At 38.3% G+C, this 23,956-nt stretch overlaps 1 protein-coding gene across 1 annotated transcript in view; it reads left to right on the forward strand.

The window, feature by feature from the left end:
• Positions 1–23,956, forward strand: part of MATN2 (matrilin 2) — a 76,528-nt gene that overhangs the window by 38,013 nt on the left and 14,559 nt on the right. The window contains exons 6-18 of the mRNA XM_074885096.1: positions 2,857–2,979; positions 10,191–10,313; positions 14,223–14,345; positions 16,277–16,399; positions 18,619–18,741; positions 18,899–19,021; positions 19,380–19,502; positions 19,596–19,718; positions 19,929–20,051; positions 23,089–23,211; positions 23,306–23,428; positions 23,519–23,641; positions 23,811–23,933. Coding sequence (XP_074741197.1) covers positions 2,857–2,979; positions 10,191–10,313; positions 14,223–14,345; positions 16,277–16,399; positions 18,619–18,741; positions 18,899–19,021; positions 19,380–19,502; positions 19,596–19,718; positions 19,929–20,051; positions 23,089–23,211; positions 23,306–23,428; positions 23,519–23,641; positions 23,811–23,933 — 1,599 coding nt within the window. The remainder of the gene's footprint in view (positions 1–2,856; positions 2,980–10,190; positions 10,314–14,222; positions 14,346–16,276; positions 16,400–18,618; positions 18,742–18,898; positions 19,022–19,379; positions 19,503–19,595; positions 19,719–19,928; positions 20,052–23,088; positions 23,212–23,305; positions 23,429–23,518; positions 23,642–23,810; positions 23,934–23,956) is intronic.

The following is a 23,956-nucleotide window of genomic DNA, read 5'->3' on the forward strand; positions in this document are numbered from 1 at the left end:
AACTGAATTAATTGCTTGCTCACTAAAAAGTTCATTAATGCATCCTTTAGAAAAGTTCCTTACTGAAATAGACATGGGCTAACATTAAAAACAGTGCGATCTCTAAGTGTTCACATTCTAGTCTTTATCTCATGACTCAGTACAGAAATATGGAAATAAAACTTTAAAAAATTAGAAAAATATTATTCTGATTTGCTCTTATACAAACTGCGTATATTTTCTGCATACCAACTAAAGGATTACAGTACTTCAATGTAAGAAATAGAGATTTTTAATTTTTCTCAGTCTTTTCAGGAAGATTTAACTCCATGGACAGCTTACCTACTTGCTGACTGGCATGCTGTTGAGAAGTTTCTCTTCTAAGCAAGTACCACCAAAATGAAACATGAAGCTAAAAGATAAATGAATTTGTAGGTCAATTACTAGTGCCAGTCTGCAAGGCTAAGTCTGGCTAGAATTAGGGCAATTTGTATACAAAAATTATTGAAAAAAGGCAATAATACTTATCTCCAAAAGTAACTGTCAAGATAATGTTCTCTCTTGAACTGTGTTAGTGGAAAGACATTATTCTTACAGGCCAACAGACCTACTTCTTTGAGTAAGAGGTCCCCAGAAGGCTATAAATGGAAAAAAGCAAGCCTGGAAAAATTAGTTATTTATTTTGTGGGTTTTTTTCCTTTCTGTCCACAGTATATTAGCAGATGCATAGCCATAAGAAGGCACAGTTCCTCCCTCAAGAGATTGTCATCTGTAAGTGCTTAGGGTCATAGTTCCTCAGATGTTGATAATAAAGCATTCTAAGACCTGTTTAGTTGTCTCTCAAACACCAAAGCTGGTGAAAGGGCTGGAAGACATGTCCTGTGAGGAGCAGCTAAGGACTTTGGGCTTGTCTAGTTTGGAGAAAAGGGGGCTGGGGGGCAACCTCATTGCTCTCTACAGCTTCCTGAGGAGGGGAAGTGGAGAGGGAGGTGCTGATCTCTTCTCCCTGGTATCCATGGACAGGACACGTGGGAATGGTTCAAAGCTGCACCAGGGGAGGTTTAGACTGGACAGCAGGTAGCGTTTCTTTATGAAGAGGGTGGTCAAACACTGGAACAGGCTTCCTAGAGAGGTGGTAAATGCCCCAAGCCTGTCAGCATTTAAGAGGCTTTTGGACAATGCCCTTAACAACATGCTTTAACATTTGGTCAGCCCTGAACTGGTCAGGCACTTGGACTAGATGATCGTTGTAGGGCCCTTCCAACTGGAATTACTCTGTTCTGTTCTGTAGTCAGGCAGTTCAGGTATTGTGGTAAAAATGCATTTCGTTAGGGTTTAAATGCAGAGGAGGAGATGACCTTATGGAGTGATCCATATAGGCTGTTTCACAGGTATGATGCTAGATAGAAAAAAAAATTATATATTCTTTGGCCTACTTATTTCTTAATGAATCTTTTAAAACAGTTGAAAATGTGCATGTGGTTAGAATTCATTTAAGAGGAAAGCTGACTAATTGTATGACACATTATATCCTTGAAATACATATTCAGTAAATACATTTTTATATGAAGCTTATTCAGTCTGGAAACAGGAAGGTGCTTGCCAGGAAAATGGTCTCACATAGCAGCCAGTAAATAGTCTAATTTGACTTGATTCAACACAAATATTCTGAAGGGTTAAAAGAAGCTCTTTCAGAGTAACTAAATGTATTATCCGCTTTCCTGACTAGATGACTTTGACTAAATATCTTGGCACACCTGAGCATACACATGATTTGCAAAGACAGGGCTATTGAAGAAAGAACTGATTTCATTAAAACAAATTACTGGCTCTTAAAGCAATTCGCGAGGCTCAGCAGTATAAAGTAATGAAAAATGTGCTCAGTTGGCAAAGAAGGGGAATCTGTCTCGTTAAATGTCTGTGTGAAGCTGAGCACATTACTGTCTTCTGCAGAAAGAATCAGTTAAACTTGCCTAATGTGAGCCTGGCAGCTCTTTGGGGACAGAACACCTGCTTTGTGACTTATCTGTAGTTTCTTCTAAGCTTTCTTTGTGAAGAAACAGCTTAACCTGCAAAGAAATTTTTAAAAAAATCATTTAACTTGTTTGGCACTTTTGAATTGGCTTGACTGAGTAAACTCTCTAAAGTATTACCTTATTATCCTTTGGTGATCTATCTTGTAAATATGGGTTGGCATAATAAATGACCAGACTTGTGAAATAAGTGACTGGACGAGCTACGATATTTTATTCTCTCATACAAAAGGTATTATATAAGCAAAATATCAGTGGTGAATATCAGCTTGAAACTCTCAGGCTTCATAGCTGCAGCTGCTTTGTACAGGATGAATCTGGAGCACATCAGAGGGAATGAATGTACTGTGACAGTCCTTGGTGTAGAAGGTATTGCCATGGGTCTCCTATATACTGAGGCTACAGGAACAGCTCTTGAGAACTAATACAACTGGGAGGGAACTAAGGAAAAGTAGAGCAATTCCAGGACTGAGTCTGGAGACACAGAAGACAGACCTAAATCAAGCAAACTTTGCTATGCCCTGGGCTACAGTGTGAACATCTGGACAGAGTTACTGACTGAGGCTTGGTTTTCAGATCTGAGAAAACATGTTGAGAAGGCTCCTGACAATCCAAGAGCTGATGAATGTTCAAAGGGTAAGAGAAATGACCCAGGACTCATATCAAATCTGATCTACCAGCTGATATTGAAAGTGCACTACTTTTTGCAGAAGGGCTCTTCAGAACAGAAATGTCTTTTCTTTTTTTTTATAGCTACTATGTGTAACTAGTATCATAATATCTATGTATAATAGTTTTAATTTTGTTTTTCTAAATTGTACATGTTGGTCTTGTTCTTTTTCAGTTGTAGATTACTGTGCTTTGGATAACCAAGGTTGTCAACACGAATGTGTTAACACTGAAGACTCCTACTACTGTAGATGCCACCCAGGGTTCATTTTAAATCCAGACAAAAGAACTTGCAGAAGTAAGTTGTGATGAGGTTTAATTATGAACAGTTTGTACTTCTTCTGTCTTCCAGTTCTCAGCAGTAATATTCCCACTGGTCCTGGGAACACTGAATAATGCATCAGGTATAGAAAATATTGGAGTGTCCTAGAAGCCAAAGGTCTTGAAAGCAATGCAAGTTGTTTTGGGGGGTAGTTTGGCTTTTTGGGGGAGGGGCTAAGGAGAGAGGACCTCTAATGAACAGGAAACTTTTAACATGAAACCAGACTCCTTTTCAACAGTAAAAGCCCAAAGCTTTGTCTTGCACAGTCTCTGATTATCCATATCCAGTTACAATATCATCTCCCTATCTGGGTAAACAAACAAGTCTGTACAAGACAATTTATAATGTTTGGTTTGTAAGACAAACTAAAATTAAATAGAGTAGTTCCACAATCAGAGAAGACATTTCAGCCTCTTTTCCTATGGATTTTTCTCAGGAGTGGGTTCTTTTATAGTGTTCCAAAGCTCTAGCAACATCAGTATCTTCTATCAAGCTTCCATGTTTCCATCAGGTCCTAGTAACTTCATGGCTTTTTTGTTTGTCAAATTTGATTGATACCAGGCTAACAAGCTCAAAATACCAGAGTTAGGAGGGGATATAAAGCGGAGGGGAACTGACATACCAGAAAGTATTCTTGCCAAGGCTTCCTATAATTGGGAAAACAAGCTAAACCCTCCACATGTTTAAGTCATAACTCACTTTCAGGAAATGTGAAGGGAAAACCGTAACCTACCTTCCTAATTACCTTTCGTCATAAATATGGGCCTTGATAAAGAAATGTTACTACTGTGTCTGTAAGCAGACAAACGCCATTAGTTTTATGTGAGTGGAACTGCTGATGCCAGTGGTGAATTTAGCCCATATTATTGAATAATATGTTCAAACATTATTACTCAAAAAATGCATCAATATAGCACTGCATCTCTGCTTTTTACAGCCTTGGGGACATTTCAGTCTTTATGATGAGAGACTATGTTAACCTATAGGCTGGACTGTATATTGTGCTTGGTATCTATTTCACTTAAATTTAACATTTAGAAAGAAAGATCTAATCCAGGCTGTACATCTGACCTTATGATCAAGGGAGACACACACTTCTAGAAAGCCATTGCTCACAGCTCTGACACAAATTTACAGAAGTACCTGTATTTTCCTTGACTATGCAGGGAGCCTGGATGACACCTAATTTTTAGATGGTCAGAGTCAGGGGAGATAAATTTTCTGCCTTCCCAAGGGCCAGAGTACAGTTTGTACTGATTCATGTTGCTTGTAGATTGTATGAACTCACCCGTGTATCAAGTATCTGTCAGCTAAGGGCTGGCTAAATTCTCTTAAGCTTCCACTATCTATAGATTTTTGAAATCTTGAAATCTTACTATAGTGTAAGTGACACTGCCCAAGCACAATTTTTGTTAATACCTTCAATTTAAGAATGTGGATTTTAAGCAGTGTTTTCTTCCCCAGTTTGAACTGAACAAAGACCTTAAAACTGCATAAACATTTTAAATGTCTCAAGTAGTTTTCAGCTTATGGTCTAACTGTATGAATTATTTCAACCTGTTTAAATCAAATGCTGGTTGGACAGGATTTCTGGAAGTCATCTACTCTAGCCTTCACTTCAAAGTGGAACTGCCACAAACTGTGGATTGAGTCAGCTATGGTTTTGTCTAGTTGAGTCTCAAAAAGCTCCAGTGGAGAGTCCACAAACTCTCTGGGCAACCTATTCCACTGCTGCACTGTCCCACTAGTGAAAAACATTTTCCTCATGTCCAACACAAATCACCCAAGCCACAGGTAGTGACCATTGTTCCTTTTTACATCATCTGGCACTGCCAAGAAGGGTTTAGCTCCATCACCTTTGTAATGACCTACAAGAAGTAATTGTAGGCTGCAGTTAGATACCTTCTTTTTCACCAAACACAGTAAGACCAGATTTCTCAGGTTCTCTGCACAAGTCAGGTGCACTATACCCCAGCAGAAGGTCTCTGTTGAGCCCTCTTCAATTTATTCCCTTTAACTGGGGGGAGAAGGGATGGGATTGTTCCAGAACTGCACAAAAGCATGTCAAGTGCAGTCTCCAGCTGGGCCTGGCAATAGCCCTTGTTGATCCAGAACCTGACCTGCAGACTGACTTCCTAACTTGACCATGGCCTTGCCCTGCCACTGTGGACCTGCCACACTGGGCTGTGTCAGACCCTGGCTGCCCTCACCAGGAGTGGCGCCACCTCATCCTGACATGCAGGCTGGCTTCCTGGCTTGACCTCAGACCTGCCTCACAGCATGTACTTGTCTGATGGTCTGGACTTCTGGTTAAACCTGGCTACCATTTCCAGGCCTGTCCTGCTCACCTTGCCTGGGTATTGCCTGTCTGACAAGGCCCCTACCCTGCTCAGCTGTGTTATAGCCCTTGGCTCCCGGCTCTCCTTCCCTTAGGGAGCGGCTGACCCATGCTGCTCCCTGAAAGCGGGTCACTTCCCAGTCTGTACAAACTGTGGAGTGTTTCCAACCCAGATGCAGAACTTTGCAATTCTTGCTGAACTTCATAAGACATCTTCTGGTCCAATCATCAAGTTTATCAAGGTTCCTCAGTATTGAAGTTCTGCTGTTTGTTTTCAGTGACTGTCCCTAGTTTAGTGTCACCCACAGATATGCTGAGGGTGAGCTTTGTATCATCACCTATGTCACTGATGAAGATGTTTAGCAATGTGACCCCCAGTACTGTCCCCTGTGATTATTATCAGCAACCAACCAGACATGAAGCCATCGATCACTATCCTTTAAGGCTGGTGGCCTGGCAAATTTTCACCCCACCTAACAGTTCTTTCTTCCAGCCTATACTTCCTCAGCTTCCAAATGAGAATGCTGCGGGAGGCAGCACAAAGAGCTTTACTAGTGCCAAAGTCCTTGTTCACAGATGCAGTCATTTAATCACTGAAGGTGAATGGGTTGATCAGGCATGGTTTGCCCTTGGTAAATCCATGTTGACTATTCCAAATAATCTTCTTGTCCTTCGTATATTTGGAAATTAATTCTGAGAGGATGTGCCCTATGATCCTGGGACTGAAAGGTGCATATTGGTCTATAGTTCCTTGGGTCTTTCTTCCTGCCTTTTTTTTAAAGATGAGTGTAACATTAGCATTTTTCAGTTATGAGGGACCTCTCTCAGTCCCTGTGGATTTTCATACAGGATAGACAGTGGTGTCACATTGCCTAGCTCTTTCAGCACCCACAGGTGAATACCAGTCATACCATGGATCTGTCTATATCCAGTTTCTCTAAGTAGTCTCTAACAGAAGTTGCTAGCCCCTCTCTTTCCCAAACTGTACTGATACACATGGAAATCTGGGAGTAGGCTTTGTCTATGAGAACCAGGAATAAAAAAGGTTTTATTTTTTTCAGCCATTTCTGTATTGGTCATCACTAGGTTGTTCTCTCAGCCAAAAGGCCCACATTTTCTGTGACTTTCTTTTTACTACCAGCATATTTGTAGAGTCCCTTCTTATTACCCTTAGTGTACCTCAGTAGTAATAGATCCAGCTGGGCTTTGTTTTTGTCCCAAAGTACCTAAGCAATGCTTTATTCTCCTGTTTTTTTCTTGGTCCTTCTTTCTCCCTCTACTATTTTCCCTCTTTGTGTTTTAGTTCACTGAGAAGCTCTTTGATCTTCTAAGCAGATTTTGCAGTTCAATGGAATCATTTGTTCCTGAGCTCTTAGCAAGTTTTAGAAATCACCTAGTTCTCCTGGGCATCCTTTCTCTTCTTGGCTCTTTCCCAGGGGATTCATCCTAGCAATTCCCTGAATAAGCTGAAATCTGAGCTTGTAAAATATGGAGTCTGAATTCTGCTGTTTTCCTTCCTAGCCTTCTGGATTGTGAACTCAGTCATATCATGGTCACAGCTGCAAGTCAAGAAGAACATCACCCCTCAAGAATTCGTGGTAGGGAGTTGTCACCAAGTCTGTGCAGAAACCTCCTGAGTTGCCTGCACAACATTGTCTTACCCTCCCAGTAGGTGTTTGGCTGGTTGAAATTTCCAACATGAACAAAAGCCTATGAGTTGGAGACTTCTGCTATCTGTTTGTAGAAAGCCTTATTCAGTACATCCTTTCGGTCAGGTAACAGACTTCACCACCACATTCCCAGTGTCATTTCCCCTCTGATCTTGACCAGACATGTTTCATGTTGGATCTCTGGAATGGAGGAGATCTTTAACATATAACATAAATGTACACTGCTCTGCAAGGGAGTGCAAGCTAGGAGCCAAGGATGGCTATGAGGCAGGCAGGGTCAGTAATCTCTCTGACAAGGCCTTTGATCCCACAGCACCCAAAGAAGAAGAACAAAACAGGCCCTAATGACAGTAACCAGACTCATCCAACAATCCAGTGATCACCAGACAAGTCCATAGCGTCAAGAGAGGTCTAAAGTCAATTCAGGAAATCAAATCAGCCAGTCAGCAGTCAAGATCAGCAAAATGCAAGGCTAGGCACAGGCATACCTATAACAAAGCTCAGGTAAGAACCAAGGGTGAGAGCCTGACATTAAATGCATTTCCCAAGCCAAGGGGCAGAGGCCGCGGACAAGGCTTCTCACAGATCTGTGCATCTCTGCCATGTTAACTGCATTCTGTTTTGTTGTAAATGCTTTAAATTAGTGTAAAATTAAGGGAAAAAATACCATCAGGTTGCAATTAGGGAAAAATCAAAGTGACTGGACATGGTAGGCCCTAGAGATTGATTCAGAAGGAGCTGTCAGGGCTGAATCAGGGCTAAATGAGCAAATACTATATCAAATCATTCTCTTTCAAGATGCATGTCTTCAATCTAAGCATAAGTAAAACTTACTAAGCCACTTTTGCTTACACTTTGTATCTTTTGAGCCTTGTTAATAAAATAAAGCATGAATGAAAGAACTGTGTAGCTCTTAATGCTACAAAAGTCAAGACAGAATGAGAGCTCTTCAGAGCAAAGTGTCCCCTAGCTCCCATATGTTCTAAATCACGCTGCCTTTGAGTCAGTATAAACATGAAGAAACAAACTTCAGATCACTGGATTTAAAATGTTTGTAAATTTCAAACCTTTAAAATAAATTTCTACATATTTGGCTTATGTACTGAATCTCGGGGATGATCACCAACTAGCCAAGACTCATACCCATGCTTGACCAGATCTCTGCATCAGCAAGCAAGCCTGGGCCTGGGGCACCAGCTCTCGAGATCTCATGATTTTCTCAGAGTCCTGGCTTTCCTTTCAAAAATAGAAAGTAAGCTTTCATGCCCATATCTACAAAGAAAAGCTTGAAATTGTAAATGTTATCAGTACAGTCATGCATATCTGACAAATGTTTTTTCTGGGAATTACTCCAAACTTCTTGGAATGAAATACAAGGAACACGGCTCATGAGATCAACCCTGCCAACACCGGCAGAGTAGTCTATGTATGGCTGGAAGAGAGCTGCAAATTCAGATTTTTCAGTGAGGCAGGTAGAGGTCACTCCTAGCTACTAAGTTAACTGTTAAGGGGACTTTTGCCACTCTTGCTGCTCCCTTCAAGGGGACTGATGGTAGCTTCTGCTTATACTTAGGGGTGCTGAGCCTCAACCATTTTCTTTAGGGAAGACCCCTGTTTGAGTTGTGGGTGGGTTCATGTAGCTGGTAGCAGCCTTCTGTTAGCATCCTTAATCTGGACTGTGTTAATGAAATGTGGTTTTAGTGTTCCCAACATAATAGCTTCAAGGTTTCAACAAAGATAATAATACATACTTTTCAGCTCTTGTGGTCATCTTCTGAATCAGTTATCCAGGAAAATTCTGTCCTGACACTTGAGTTAGCAAGGATTTGAGCAGGTAAACGCAACACAGCACTGAGTAGGTCCAGAAGGCATACGGCTATATTCCTTTGGTACACACACATGGTTTTATGGTTTCTGTCACTCCAGTGCAGTCTTGAATAAACCATGTTTTCTAGTTTTGGGTTTTTTTTTTTACTAAACAGTTAAGGTATCTCTGTGTTATTTAGATGTGTATGTGTGTATGATGTCATAAAAATCTTTGGTAAAGGAAATGTTCTATAAATGTATGAAATGGAGTTCATAAATGATAAAATACTCCTCTCAGCTTTTCTTAGAAAGTCGCATTCCACTTTGTTTGTCCTGAAAATATAGGTGGTTTATTATTGCTAAGGGCTTTCATCATATATAAAGGCTCAATTGCATTAGCCCACCACACATACAAGGCAAGAACAGTTTGTGCCTCAAGAAGTCAGTTATCTCTGGGAATAATAATTAACCTCTGAATATCAGTTTTCAGGTTGTGTAATCAAGTTTTGGGTGTTCAGAAGTGCCTGGATGTCTTTAAAAATGCGACTTACTTCATTTGTGATTTGTTTCTCTAGTTTTAGCAGTGCTGAGGGGTTAAGACCATTCTTTCACTAGTATAAATTAATTAACTCCACTGATATAAAACTAAGTGATGGCCAGAGGGTTCATCTAAGCAAATGTCAGGTTCTTTGACTTCATCAATAGTGGTAAACACCATGTGGTAAATATCCCAGTGCTTACCGCACAATTACTTTTCTTTTTAAGGTACTTTATACACAAGTAGTAGCTGTTTCTAGACTTTGCTCATCTTCCCTTTCATGAACATTTTAAATGGAAGAACTATGTAGCAAACACTCAAGAGCTGTTAAAACACCAACGCTGTTGATGACCTGATTGTTCTTCTTTGATCTAATGAATGGCTTTCAAAAGCATGTTTGTGTATTTATTACAGATCATATTTAACTTGCTCTGAGTAAAATAGAGGCAATTTTGATGAGGCAACATATAGGACTTAGATGCAAAATGTTAAGAAGTATTTAAGATTCTAACTTTACTGCATGTAGTACATGTGTTCTCAAAGAATTCATTAATTCATAAGAATTCATATTAATGGTTGGACTAGGTGATCTTCAAGGTCTTTTCCAACCTAGATGATTCTGTGATTGAAATGTACATATCAGGTACATCTAAGTATGGCAGATATTTGGAAAAAAGGAACGTTTTATTTTCATTGTTTGAAACAATATGTTAAAAAGTCAAAATGGTGCCTAGGAAAAAAAATGGCTAAAGAAAAGAAAACAAAGTGAGTGTTTTTCACCTAGCTTATTTTTGAGGAATTACATTCCTCACTGACAGAAATTTTTCCCATTTAGGACCAGACTATTGTGCTCTTCAGGACCATGGCTGTGAACAGGAATGTGTTAATACAAATGATTCCTATTTTTGTCGATGCCAAGAAGGGTTTAGACTTAATCCAGATAAGAAAACATGCAAAAGTGAGTAATCCTTTGGACATAATAAAGTTCATCTGCTGTTATTTCTTAAACCTGCTGTGAATGGTTTCCCTTCTGAAAGGATGAAAGTTTTCTGTATAATTAAGGTTGAAACAAATGTTTCTTTGTAAACTTGAATTTTAACAAGCCAGACATGCTGGAAAAATATACTGTTTGCTGTTTTGTAGACTAGATTGTATATTAGATGTTTTCTGAAGAGATTTACAGAAACCTGAGGAGTAATATAAGAACCAGAGTGGCTCAAAACCAATAATTTCATTAGTTATTTGAAACTTTCTGACCTTGTCTTGTAGTGACACAGACAGCTTTTTTTAAAAAAAAAAAAAAATCACCTTGCTTTGCCCAGTTGGTTTAGCCAAGGATAGATGTATTTCATTAGTTTGGGAAAGTATTGGATAGATAACGTAGCTATTAAAATCAACTTGAAGTCTCATACAAAACCCCACAGTTTCCTAAAAAAATTGTAAAAACAGCCTTAGCAATGTCAGGATTCTAAACCAATCACACATACTATTTACATTAAAAAGACTTCCGTGTTACAGCTCTCCTTGAGTAGTGGCTTGGAATCACAGCAGCTTTTCAATGTAATGTTGATGAAGTTTAAGGAGAATATATTCAGCAAAATGAACTAGCCTGATCTGGTGACTCAGTTCTTGGGGGGAAGAATTGTACTGCTGATATTGCTTGGAGCAACGTTATTATATTTCTAGATGCTCATAAAATTTATCTGGTTTTGGAACTGTATTTTCTTTCAGTCTTAAAGATGCGTTCTCATGAAGCATCTTTGTCTACAGAGTACTGGTTTTACAACAATCCATGCTATTCTGTTTTTTATTATCTATATGGTATCTTAATACGTTCATGTTTTTGTAGATTGGATGTGCCTTGGTGAGTGTAGGAGCAAAAGAACAGCATTGCATAGAATATTTATTGCCAAGGATATAATTGCAAATTAAAGGCAAATTGTAATTCCCATTTGGGGTATTTTTCCTTAACCTTGAGGGCCTTTGGATTTGGCTGTAAACCTGGTGACGTTTCCAGGATTAAGCTCCTATTCCAAATCTTGTTATAACAAGGATATATCATGTTAGATAAGCTTGTAAAATAAAGCAGAACATTTGCATATAGGCCCTCTTTATAAATCAGGAAGAATGCATCACTGGTGACTAGCACCAGGCATTCCTCCTTCACCATGCATGACTTCTGATGAATACAGGAGCAGGTCTGTGGGAGTCAAAGTGAAGTCTTGCATAGCCAAGTATTTGCTATCTGCTTTCAGATCCTGAGCTCACTATCAGCTTTAACAGGTGTCCAAAGCACAGAATGCAGTATCATTTAAGAAAAGTGAGTTTTTCTAAGCCATTTTACTTCAGAAAGCCTCGTGGCTGGCTTGAGTTCTTTACTGGTTTTCTCTCCACAGAAGCAAACTTCTGTGCTTTAGGTCAGCATGACTGTGAACATGAGTGTGTTAACATGGAAGAGTCTTTTGCATGCAAATGTTATCCTGGATACGCCCAACGACATGATGGCAATACGTGCAGAAATGAGTGTGTCTCATGAACTGCAGCGACTAGTTACTGCAGTGGGGCGAGGTGTGAACAGAATGAGAAAACACTCCTGGGTCCCTTCTGAGATCTGAGCTATGCAAACGTATGTTACTGTAACGTCCACCACAAGCCAGGCCTAGTGAAGTAATGCTATAGTGAGATCCCTGATCCAATAGAGAACTAAAGCATCATCTTCCCCAATCCAAATAACTGGGAAAATGTGTTCAGCCAATGTGTCTAACACAAAAGCAGTGCTTACTCTTGAACATCTGTATCATTGCTATGGGCTGTGAAACTGTAGCATACCTGATGCTGATGTATGCTGATATGTGGAGATACGTAAAGACTTCCCCCTTCTATATGTTTACACTTTCAGTGATCTGTTGGATAAAATGTCCTCTTTTAATAAGAATGTTTCTAAACAAAGGATCAGTGTTGCACCAGAAAAACCCAACAAAATTGCCCACTTGACATCACCCAGTTTTTAGAAGATATTTTTATTGCAGAGAACTATTTTGCACATCATCTAAAATATTGGCAGCGTTTTTCCCTGATGTACTTACAACATATTTTTCCAAAGGAACACTCAGTCACTGAAATTAAAAAAAAAAGTTGATAGTCCAGGGAGTAATTATTTTTAAATAAACTGTTTGTGATAAAGCCATATTTAAGGAAACTTGGATGTGTTGCAAGAGCTCAGAACTTTTAAGCAATTAGGTTTTAAGCTATCACAACTTGAATATCTAAAAATTAATGTATCCCAAGACACACACTGTTTTTAAAAATACCGAGCCTTCCTGTGTCTCCTCACCTTCTTACATTTTTTTACACATGTAATGAAGCACACATGATGGCCAAATTGACAGTTATACTAATTTCTAAAGCCTGGTAATTAGCAGCTTTGTGATTACACCACTCTTTGAAAGAGTGTGTTACAAGATTCTGCATGAGAACCAAAGTATTTAAATCTTAAAATTCACGTTAGTGTGGGTGTTTGTACTGTAAAAGACACTGCCAAACAGATGCAGTTTTTCACAGAGAATACTGGGGGGTTTTATTTCCTTTTTTTTTTCTCCACATTTCTTGTGTGCTCTGAGAAGTTACACAAGCCCCTTCATGATGATGTAAACTGTTGGAAAAAGGAGAATGTTCCAGCTGGAACTTGCTTCAGCTAGTAAAAACTGACACCTCAGCTTCACTTACTCAAGCCAACATTATCTCCATCTATGTATAATGGTAAATCTGGACCAATTACTGCAAACTCATTGCTTAGTTAAATAAACTAATAAACAGCAATATTTAGAACTAAGTAATTTTTCATTAAGTACAGAATATTTTTGTGTAAACAAATAGCTGCAGGCATGCCTGTTCACATCTGTAAATGATTTGCAAATAGAGACATATGAGACCATGTTTGTGTCTGAGGGAACTCCACTACTTATGATCAAGTTAAGCTAAAGTGATCTGGGCCTATGTAACTAAAAATAGCACTAAAATATTATGAGGAAGTTCAGTATAAAGCTTTTTTCCTAAAATGTGCTTTTTCTATACTTACAGAGTCAGCAGATTACATAGTACATCTGCAAGTGCACGTATCTCACCCTACTGCTTTGCTGTCCATTCTGAGACAATATAATTGTTAAACAGAATTCACACTTCTCTCTCCCTTCCCTCACCTTTCCATCTTTCACACAACCAGTTGCATACAAGACTAAAAAAAATATTCCGTTTTATCTTACTTAGAATAGGAATAGGAAAATCAAAGAAAAGGAACATATTAAGACACTCTCACACTCATAAGTCATATCTGTCCCCCACTAGACTTTAACTGCTTGAACCTGCTGTCAGGTTGAAGTTTTAAATTGGTGATTTCTCATCCTGTTGAAAAAGAATTTACTGTTTATGAAATAATCTGAAACCCCTAATTTCTATTTCAAGAGTTACTAATATTCATACTTTCTCTCTGAGAAAATTTTATGGTCAACAAAAGAGAGAGTCTTGCTTTTTAAAGAAAGAAAGCATGATTCTGTGGGTAAGACCAGGCGAGACTTTGAGGTTCTCCCTTCACTCCACTTTGCATTAAAAAAACCTTTGTGGTTTTTGGCAAGGGAGATCTGCGCTTCATCCAGTTTGTTATCTGCCAAGTGGGGTTGTTATATTCATTTCACTTATCTGTTGTTAATTAACTCAGGTTACTCAAATAGGTGGGGATACTGCATAAATAAAAAGCTGTACTGATCTTTTTCCCTTGCTCTGCAAAGGCATTGTGTACTAACTACAGTGTCACAGTGTATGTATCTAAGGCTCCAATGTGATTTCTTCAATTATTAACACAAATCAATAGGAGTGGACCACTGTGCTGAAAGCAATCATGGCTGTGAGCAACTGTGCCTAAATACTGATGCCTCCTATGTCTGTCAGTGCTCTGAAGGATTTGTCATTAATGAGGACCTAAAAACCTGCACACGTAAGTCTTGTGAGAACCTCTTTGATCTCAGCTCACCTGGGAAAGGACACACCTTCAATTTATTCTTGCAGTCTGCATTTTGATAATACTTTAATAATGATTTGAAGGCAGAAACAGACAGAAAAAGGACTTAGGAAAGGATACTTGTCAAGATAACTGTAAATCTTCACATATTCAGAAAAGTTCTGGAAGATCTGTTCATCCCCAGGTGTTGAGGACAGATTTTCAGTCACATGACAAATGTGTCTGACTGACAGGTCATCTTGACAGCAGTGTCCCCCAGGCAAACTGCATCAGCTTACCTGGGGCAGGAGGAGTGAGAGTCCACACTGAGCTTTACATTTTGCATGGGAACCCTTAATAGCTGATCAAAAGTTGTCCTGACAGTTCTCCACGCTTTTTAAATCTAATGATCATTGAGAATCATTGCAGTTTCACAAATAGCCAAATTGCCTCCTTCACTGGAAAAATAATGTATAGAAAGGGCCAGGAAAAGAGGAATGTGAATGCATTTTGCCTGTTGGCTTCTCCTTGACCTCTGATGACAGGGTTTTGGCCACTTTTTCTACAGATTCTGGAAGTATGTTATTTTTCAAGCTTGTTGAGTGTTGAAGCAGCTCCAGAGTTTGCTTCTTTTCTTGCACTTGGGCAACACAGTTTTAACAGAAGTCAAACTGCAAGTGCTCAGTCACAAAAATGATCTAGGGTGAAGTGAGGCAAATCAGCAAAGGCAATTCGTCTTTGTCTTTAACCTTGTCTTTGCCTCCATACTAACCTTTTTAGCCCATCCGATACCTTGACAGACTTCGCTTCTGTCTGCCACTGCAGCTCTAGAAGGTGGCAGACAGCGATGCAAAAGCAGAACTAGTGTACATGTAAAAGCAATAGGGTCTACTAGAAACAATTTTTCTAGGCATTTATCTAAAAGAACCACTGGAAATTTAGAAACAGACAAACTATGGGGTTTTATTGACTTGCAAATGGAAAATCCCTTTTCCTTTGTAGTAAAAGGAGGTCGGTTTTTTCACTCGAGTTATTTTCCTCGTAGACATTTTTAGGCTATAATAAAAAGAGTTTTGGCACTTTGGGATTTCCCAAATGAGCAGTTGAATGGAAGAGATTAGCATTTAACATATACAACTCCTAATGGGAAGACATCTGGGAATTACAATTCTGATGTCATATACATGGGCACAATGTATCTTAAGACAGCTGTGGGAGCACCTGAATGGTAAACAGATGTCCACTCTGACAACTCATTACAAAAAAATGAGTGACACTGTGTGTGTATCCAACAGACAGTAGCAAGTGCTGTCTGCAGGATCCCAGGGGTCCTATGTCTTTGTATTACAGAGAAGAAATACTTAGGAAATTTGAGATGAAAAATGGACCATATTTGACAGTACTTGGCATTCACAACTCTTTGCAAAAGCTTGAATAGTCTAAGCCAAAGCCCACTGAGGTCCCTGAGAGGTTTTCTGCTTGCTGCCATGGCAGCTGGGTCAGGTGCACAACTGAGTTCTGGGGACTGCCACCTTCACATCGGGCCATTTAGAGACTGTATTTGAAGAAGAGTGTTCACAAGGTACTTTTTATGTCTTTGCTGTCTTATGTAAAATCATTGCTGAAGTGTTTTGTTTTTCTTAAATTCAATTTGTAATACTAAGACATGCACTCTATTGAGCTATGTTAAGCATAGGAAAGTATGTTTTCTCAACTCTGCTTAAAGCAATCAATGGAAAATACACCACAAGGCCCTCTTACATTTTGTTGAAGCTGTATGTGTATTATCAGATAAGGAACTGGATTATTGTTTAAGCAGTTCAATGTATTTACATTTACTTACTTATACGTCATGCAAATCCTAGAGATGAAAAATAGTTGATTCATTATTTGTTAAATTTTTTTAATAACTTCCATTACTCCTACAGGAGTTGACTACTGTGCTCTGAGTGATCATGGCTGTGAACATTTGTGTGTAAATGGCGACAGATCTTATACTTGTCAGTGTTTTGAAGGATACAGGCTTCGTAACGATGGGAAAACATGTAAACGTAAGTTATTTTTCAGCAACTCAGATTTTTGTTACACACATAGAAGAAATCTGTAAGGTGGGATTTGATTGCCTAAATATTGCTGTCCAGAGTCATTTTAAATGCTCAAGGATTCCAAAAGTTCATAGTTTCCCCTTTGGCGTCATATTTGCCAGCAGGACGTCAATACCTTGGATATGCTAAGGCATCTAAAGTGGTACTGATGCATACTTTTAGGCACACCCTAAACATCTGTGCCATTTAAAAAGTAGCCCTGAAATTGGACTGTTGTAGATCCCAAATTATTTTATTCTGACTTACATCCTTATATGGGACAATGTAATTTTCTTCTCAAATCAAACCAAAAATATATAATGTTTCTAAAGTGTTTTACAGCATGAAGCTTTCAATATTATTAATGGAAAGGTAGTTTTATCCAGCATGGGATAAGGATTATTGCAAAAGAGATATCATAATTGCATTACACATTTGACTGCAATATGCCATTATGATGAGTGGCAGATATCAAGAAAAAATTCATTGCAAATTTTTCTCCATTTTTATAGCTTTGATCACTCAGTGATCAAAGAAGAATCATGGATCATTCTCTGAAAAACACATGGGCATTAAGTATTTTGTAACTGTATTCCCAATAATATCCATAGATGTCATCAACATCTGCTGTTAAAAAACATTAACAGAAAAAAAAATTGAAGTCATCCAGATATTACCATGACAAATGAAAAGCTCCTTATTGGGCAAAGATTAATGGGATAAAATTTAACAAGTCCATATTCTGGATTCTGCACCTGAGACAGAGTAACAAGTCTAAATTGGGAGAGGAGTGGCTGGAGAGCAGCCCTGCATTAAGGGAGACAGGCTCCATACGAGTCAGCAGTGTGCCCTGGCAGCCAGGAGAGCAAACCGCATCCTGGGGTGCATCAAACACAGCATAACCAGCCAGTCAAAAGAGGTGACTATCCCACTGTATTCAGCATTGGTGCAGCCTCACCTTGAACACTGTGTGCAGTTCTGGGCCCCACAAGTTAAGAAGGATGTGAAGGTCCTTGAATATGTCCAGGGGAGAGCAACAAAGCTGGTGAAAGGGCTGGAAGACATGTCCTATGAGGAGTGGCTGAGGACTCTGGGTTTGTCTAGTTTGGAGAAAAGGAGGCTGAGGGGCAACCTCATCGCTCTCTACAGCTTCCTGAGGAGAGGAAGCAGAGAGGGAGGTGCTGATCTCTTCTCCCTTGTATCTAGTGACAGGACATGTGGGAATGGTTCAAAGCTGCACCAGGAGAGGTTTAGACTGGACAGTAGGAAGCATTTCTTTACCAAGAGGGTGGTCAAACACTGGAACAGGCTTCTAGAGAGGTGGTCGATGCCCCAAGCCTGTCAGTGTTTAAGAGGCTTTTCGACAATGCCCTTAACAACATGCTTTAACTTTTGGTCAGCCCTGAACTGGTCAGGCACTTGGACTAGATGATTGTTGTAGGTCCCTTCCAACTGAAATAGTCTAGTCTAGTCTATTCTGAGTCCTTGCAGGAAAATAAAGGGTGTGGGGAAGAAAGTGAAAGCAAGGTGTTAATTTATCTAATGTTAATTAATAGATTTTATTTTATTTTATTTTGAATTATGAATTGCATCTAAATTCTGTGTCAGAAAACCACACTGAACATCTGCTTGCCCAATTATAGCTGACAATTTTCCAGAATTTCACAGCAGGATCATATAATTTGTTTTTCTTGCTACCCTTAAATACTACATACACCGAACTTTTGTAATCCTACTTTACAGAAAAATGACAAACACCTTCTGAACTTAAGCACAGAGAAGAAAAAAAAAAACAAAACTATTTCAGGTTTGAGCAATTTCATTATTGAAGATAAAAATATGATGATAGAAAGATATGTTTCTTACCAGAAAGTTTACTTGAAATGTTGATGAGGGATTTAGGTGCCTTTGGAAATCCCTGTGGGTCACTAATCTGCATGCTAGGGACACATGAAATTCTACAGACTCTAGAACTGGAGCAGTGCACTTTTCCTTAACAGAAAGGTTGTAAAATTAGCAGGACAAAGATGTACCCTTTTGTTACAACAAAAAAAGACAGCAAGTGCTAGAAATGATTTGCAGGATTAAGTTAGGAAGGGCAAGAACATTCAGTAGCTGGGAATTGTAAGATTTTGAACATCTTGCCCTTAACTAACACAATTTTTTATCTATTAAATTATTCCCAGGTAAAAATGTCTGCAAATCAGTCAACCATGGCTGTGAGCACATTTGTGTTAGTGCTGACAATTCCTACATCTGCAAGTGTCGTGAGGGATTTATATTGAGACAAGATGGCAAAACGTGCAGAAGTGAGTGACCAATATCTATTGAACATTTTTGCATGTGCATCAGGCAAGGAAAAAAAAGGGTTTTTTCACTTCTTACTGGAAAAAAACTTCCTTTTGATATCTATATTTTTTTAACATGTTCTCATTTGAAACCTGTATTTATATCAATCGCTCCCAGGACAGGACATCTGCAAATCGGTCAGACATGGCTGTGAGCATATTTGTGTTAATGAAGATGACTCGTATGTTTGCAAGTGTCATGAGGGTTTTCTGCTGAGAGAAGATGGCAAAACATGCAGAAGTACGTACTCGGATAATTACACATAGACTTTTATGTACAGTATGTAGATTTGTGGAAGTGTTTTAACAATACAACAACAGTTTACTGTTATAATATAGGACTAGTGTTGTTATACCTGCCAGAAGTTTGTAAGAGACTCTGTGGACAGAAATAGTGTATTTTAATAGTCAAACTGATATGACTGGAGACAAAAAAGACTCACAGTTTTTTCAGGTACCAAGAATTAGAAGGGTTTTCTGCCTAAATTTTTGCCCATTTCTTTCAGTGATATTAGTGGACTAATAAAAGCTATTACTTCTCTCTGCATGATACATTCACTATAGATGTGCTTTAACCAAGTATCATCAACTATTCTCAGATAAAGACATTTGCAGTTCAGTTGACCATGGCTGTGAACATGTTTGTGTTAATGCTGACGAGTCATACATCTGCCAGTGTTATGAGGGCTTTGCACTAAGGGAAGATGGAAAAACATGTAGAAGTAAGTATCCTTATCTTTAATAGAAGATTTCCTCAATAATCTGTGCATTCATAGATATGTTTTAAATACCAACAACCTTAATTTTTTTTCCAGATAAAGATGTTTGCAATTCTGTTGACCATGGCTGTGAACATGTTTGCGTGAATACTGATAGTTCATACATTTGCCAGTGCTATGAGGGTTTTGTATTGAGGGACGATAAAAAAACGTGTAAAAGTAAGTTATTTTATGTCACTGTATTTTCTTGCACTCAGAGATTTACTGAAGAAACATATTGTGTTAGAGGTAGGTCTTACAGGGGATTTTGTTTGACAAAAAGGAGGCTAAATTCTTTATTTACTAGAAGCTTATTACTTTTCATCTTTAAATTTTTGGAAATGTTCTCATTCATCAAACTGTAGTAAATAAAATCTAAATTATTCCTAGATAAGGACATCTGCAAATCAGTCAGTCATGGCTGTGAACATCTTTGTGTTAATAATGACGATTCATACACTTGCCAGTGCCATGATGGATTTGTGCTAAGGCAAGATGGGAAAACATGCCGAAGTAAGTAGCTTATGAATAAAACAAGAAATTTCATTTTCCTTTTATTAGGAGATTATTCACTGATTCATAGTACTCAGAATGGAATATTGCTCTCTGTAGATCATAAGGCTTCTATGAATTGGTTATTGTTTGAACTAAGCATACATTTCAGAAAATCAGCCAATGTTAAGGTGTGAATGTAGCTTTTAAAATGTGAACTTCATTTCTAGATTATGTTTAATTTTAATCTTGAGTACAGGATGTTGCTGCATTTGATGGGCTGAAGTTTTACTTGCCACTGTGTTGTTCTGTGTATATTCATGCAGATCATGACTTAAGCTGTTCCTTAACCTCTTCACATGTTCTTTTGTGAATGATAAGCAGATGAAACTCCTTCAGGCTCTTTGTATGTTTTCTAATCTTTTCATGTCTCTTCTTGCTCCCCTAAAACCTCTGCTATTTATCAGCACCCTTGTAGGGGCACCACAGTGGTACAAAATCTTCTAATAGGAGACGCAGGAGAGTCCAAGGTAGAGGAACTATAGCCCACCTAATTCTTATTTGAATATACCTATTTTTTTAATAATCTGCTAGCCCTTGTGTTCAGTTAGTTGTCTACCATGATCATAAGCTGTTTAAGACTCTTAGTCACACAGGTGTCCCACATCCTGTAAGTACAGCCTTCGTTCTTTGTTTCTAAATGTATAAGCTTAGTTCTGACTATTATAAAATACATATGATTTGCTGTTATCCAGCTTGCAAAAAGATTCATGTCTCCTTATATCAGCAGCTGCTCTATTTTTATTTGCCATTCTCCCAAAACTGGAGTAACCTACAAAATTTGACAGTGATTATTTCGTATTTTCTTTTGCCTTCTTCATAAAAACGTTAAGTAGTAGAAAAGCAGGACAAATTCTTAGAAAGCAAGGCACTTGATGTTCCCCCATTTACAATTTATTCCAAAGACCTCTCTAGCCAGTCTTATTCCATATGAAGTTGATTATGTAGTCTGTTTTTTAATCAAAATAAATACCAAGACTGCTGCCTTACTGGATGCTCCATTGTATGAACAGCATGAGCTTGATGAGCCAGCCTCATAATCAATTTTAAAAGATATTTATTTAGTTTTCCAGGATCTATTTTTCCATAACACCAAGTTGATTGATTGATATTCTCTTTCTTTGATTTTACTCTGAATCAAGTTCCACATTATCTATTCCATTATTTTAATGCAGATCAATGTCAAGCTGACAGGCTCACAGTGAACTACTCATCCTTTTCAAGCCCTGGAACAATAGTGTTTTTTCAGTGTGCGTGCCTACACTGGGGATGCATCAGTGTTTTGGGGCTTCCTCAGAGTTCTAGGAGTTACTGAAAAATAACACCAAGCATCCAAGGTGTTCTTCAGCCAGGTCTTTTACAACTCTTTGCTGCAACTTACTGATTTAAAAATGTGTGTGGTTCAGTAGGTGCTGTGTGATCAATCTGCTTCTCAGCTGATGAAACGCTTCACTCCGGTATCATCAGTAGCCTATTTCAGAAGTTCAGATCTGAATACACTAAATATTTTTAACATTTCTGCATTAAGATTGGCAATTCTACCATTTCTGTCTATTAACAATACATTGTTAGAATGCCTTTTGTTCCTAATAGTCTTTAAATAACTTACTCATACTATCTTTTATTTTGTTGGCCATGCACCCCCTCGTTCTTTATCTTATTATTTCAGTGTTTTCAAATTCCTAGTATTTTCATGCTCGGTAAATACTGTGATTGTGCCTTTCTTTCAATCATTATTCAAATCTTACAGCTGTTTTCAGTTTCAATTTCTAAATGAGGTTGCTTTTGCTTTTTTAACTACTCTGGCATTCTTTTTAGATTATGGGACTACATTGGGGGAGGGGGCAGGTATCTAGTAAAATAACCTTAAACAGTGCAATCATTCACTTCTTTTATGTATTTATTATTTTCCCCCCATCCCAAAATACTATGGCTTATATTTGTTTTCAGCTATGTAAAACTCATCCTTTTGAAGTAATAACCATGTCTGCTGCTGGTTTGTATTTGATCCTGTTTATAAACAACAAATGTGTCTGAATTGCATACAGCTGTGTATAAGCAGATGCTAATTTTCACTTACATGATAATTTCTTCTTTATCTGTTATAATGGGATCTAGTTTAGATTGCCATGTCTTAAATGTAATGCTTGTTGAGTTAGAAGATTGCCCTCTGTAGCAGTTTTTGGAATTTTTATATTGGTAGCATAAGACCTCCAGGTAATTTGGCTCATATTGAAGTTCTTGTAAAAATAAAAATTTCCTTACCTACACATTAAACCTATGTATTTTACTGAAAAGTCAGTCTGAGCTTGGCTGTCAGTACTATTCTACTTTCTATGTAAAGGTAGTTCCTTTAGCAATTGAGAATATTTTTTTTTGTGTTGCAGTGAAAAAGAAATAGGAAATGCTGATAGATGGCTCCACTTCCTTCTGTACTTTCTCCCATCTATCCTTGAAGAGGTTTTAACCAACTGGTTTTAACATAGCAGTCACACAAATCCTCCCATCAATTTTCAGCAATACCAGTTAGATTTTATTTATTCTCTTAAATTAGTAGTTCCTATTCTTCTGGGGTTTGTTCATGCAGACTCTTGGCACTGATTTAAGGATGTTAAAGAATTATTTTGCTTCATGTCCTGTGGTGTTTTGCTTAATTTTGTTTTTACCAGCATGAATTTGTGCTAAATGACTGAATTATTCCCTCCTTTCACTCTTACTGCTCTTTATATAAAGTCCTCCTCCTTCATCTAGTCAGATTACTCCTAAAATAATTTATTGTCAGTGGGAGGCCATCCAAACCATGCAATTCCTTCTGCTGAGATGGTAGAGAACTCACGCTCCGTGTAAGCTAAGCTGTCTATCATTTAACTAGCCAGAGATTTGCTTTCAGTTTACAGGCTTCCATCTTCCTTGCTCATGGGATTATCCCCACACTGTTTGTATTTATAAAAAAATTTTAACTAGCAAACCACATTAAATATTATCTAACTATTCCCAGGCAAGGATATTTGCAAATCCGTCAACCATGGCTGTGAACATGCTTGTGCTAATGCTGGTGATTCATTTGTTTGTAAGTGTCAGGAGGGATTCCTGCTAAGAGAAGACGGAAAAACATGCAAAAGTAAGTAGTCTGATATTTATCGGCACACTTTCTTTCTGCAGCTCATGCTTGTGTAGAAATGAATTAACTAGTGAGAGCTGTCATCTGTTTTCAGATAAAGATCTTTGCAAATCAGTCAACCATGGCTGTGAACATGTTTGTGTTAATACTGATGATTCGTATATCTGCAAATGCCATGATGGGTTCCTACTAAGAGAAGATGGGAAAACCTGCAGAAGTAAGTAGCATGAGAACTTACTTTGATGAATTACACATGTAATTGAGGCCTCTGCTGATGTATGTTGGCTACCAACTCTTCTCTTTGCAGACAAGGATATTTGCAATTCAGTCAGCCACGGCTGTGAACAAGTTTGTGTGAATACTGAAGATTCCTACATCTGCAAGTGTCATGAAGAATTCATACTGAAGGAAGATGGAAGGACATGTAGATGTGAGTAGCCTGAGCTACAAAAGTATGTTTATATTTGAGACTTTTGAGTGTCGTGGCTGTGAGTGTTTGCACATGTGTATGTTTGTGATTTCTAACTATTTGAGCCAGTTAATAAAAGATATCTCTCCCTAACGAACCTCACCTCACAAACTCCATCCACTCTTCTCAGATAAAGATGTTTGCAACTCAGTTGACCATGGCTGTGAACATATTTGTGTTAATACTGATGATTCCTATATCTGCAAGTGTCATGAGGACTCCATACTGAGGGAAGACGGGAAAACTTGTAGGAGTAAGTTCTGTACTTCCTGATGG

This window comes from Strix uralensis, chromosome 1 (assembly GCF_047716275.1).
Source record: "Strix uralensis isolate ZFMK-TIS-50842 chromosome 1, bStrUra1, whole genome shotgun sequence".
Lineage (NCBI taxonomy): Eukaryota > Metazoa > Chordata > Aves > Strigiformes > Strigidae > Strix > Strix uralensis.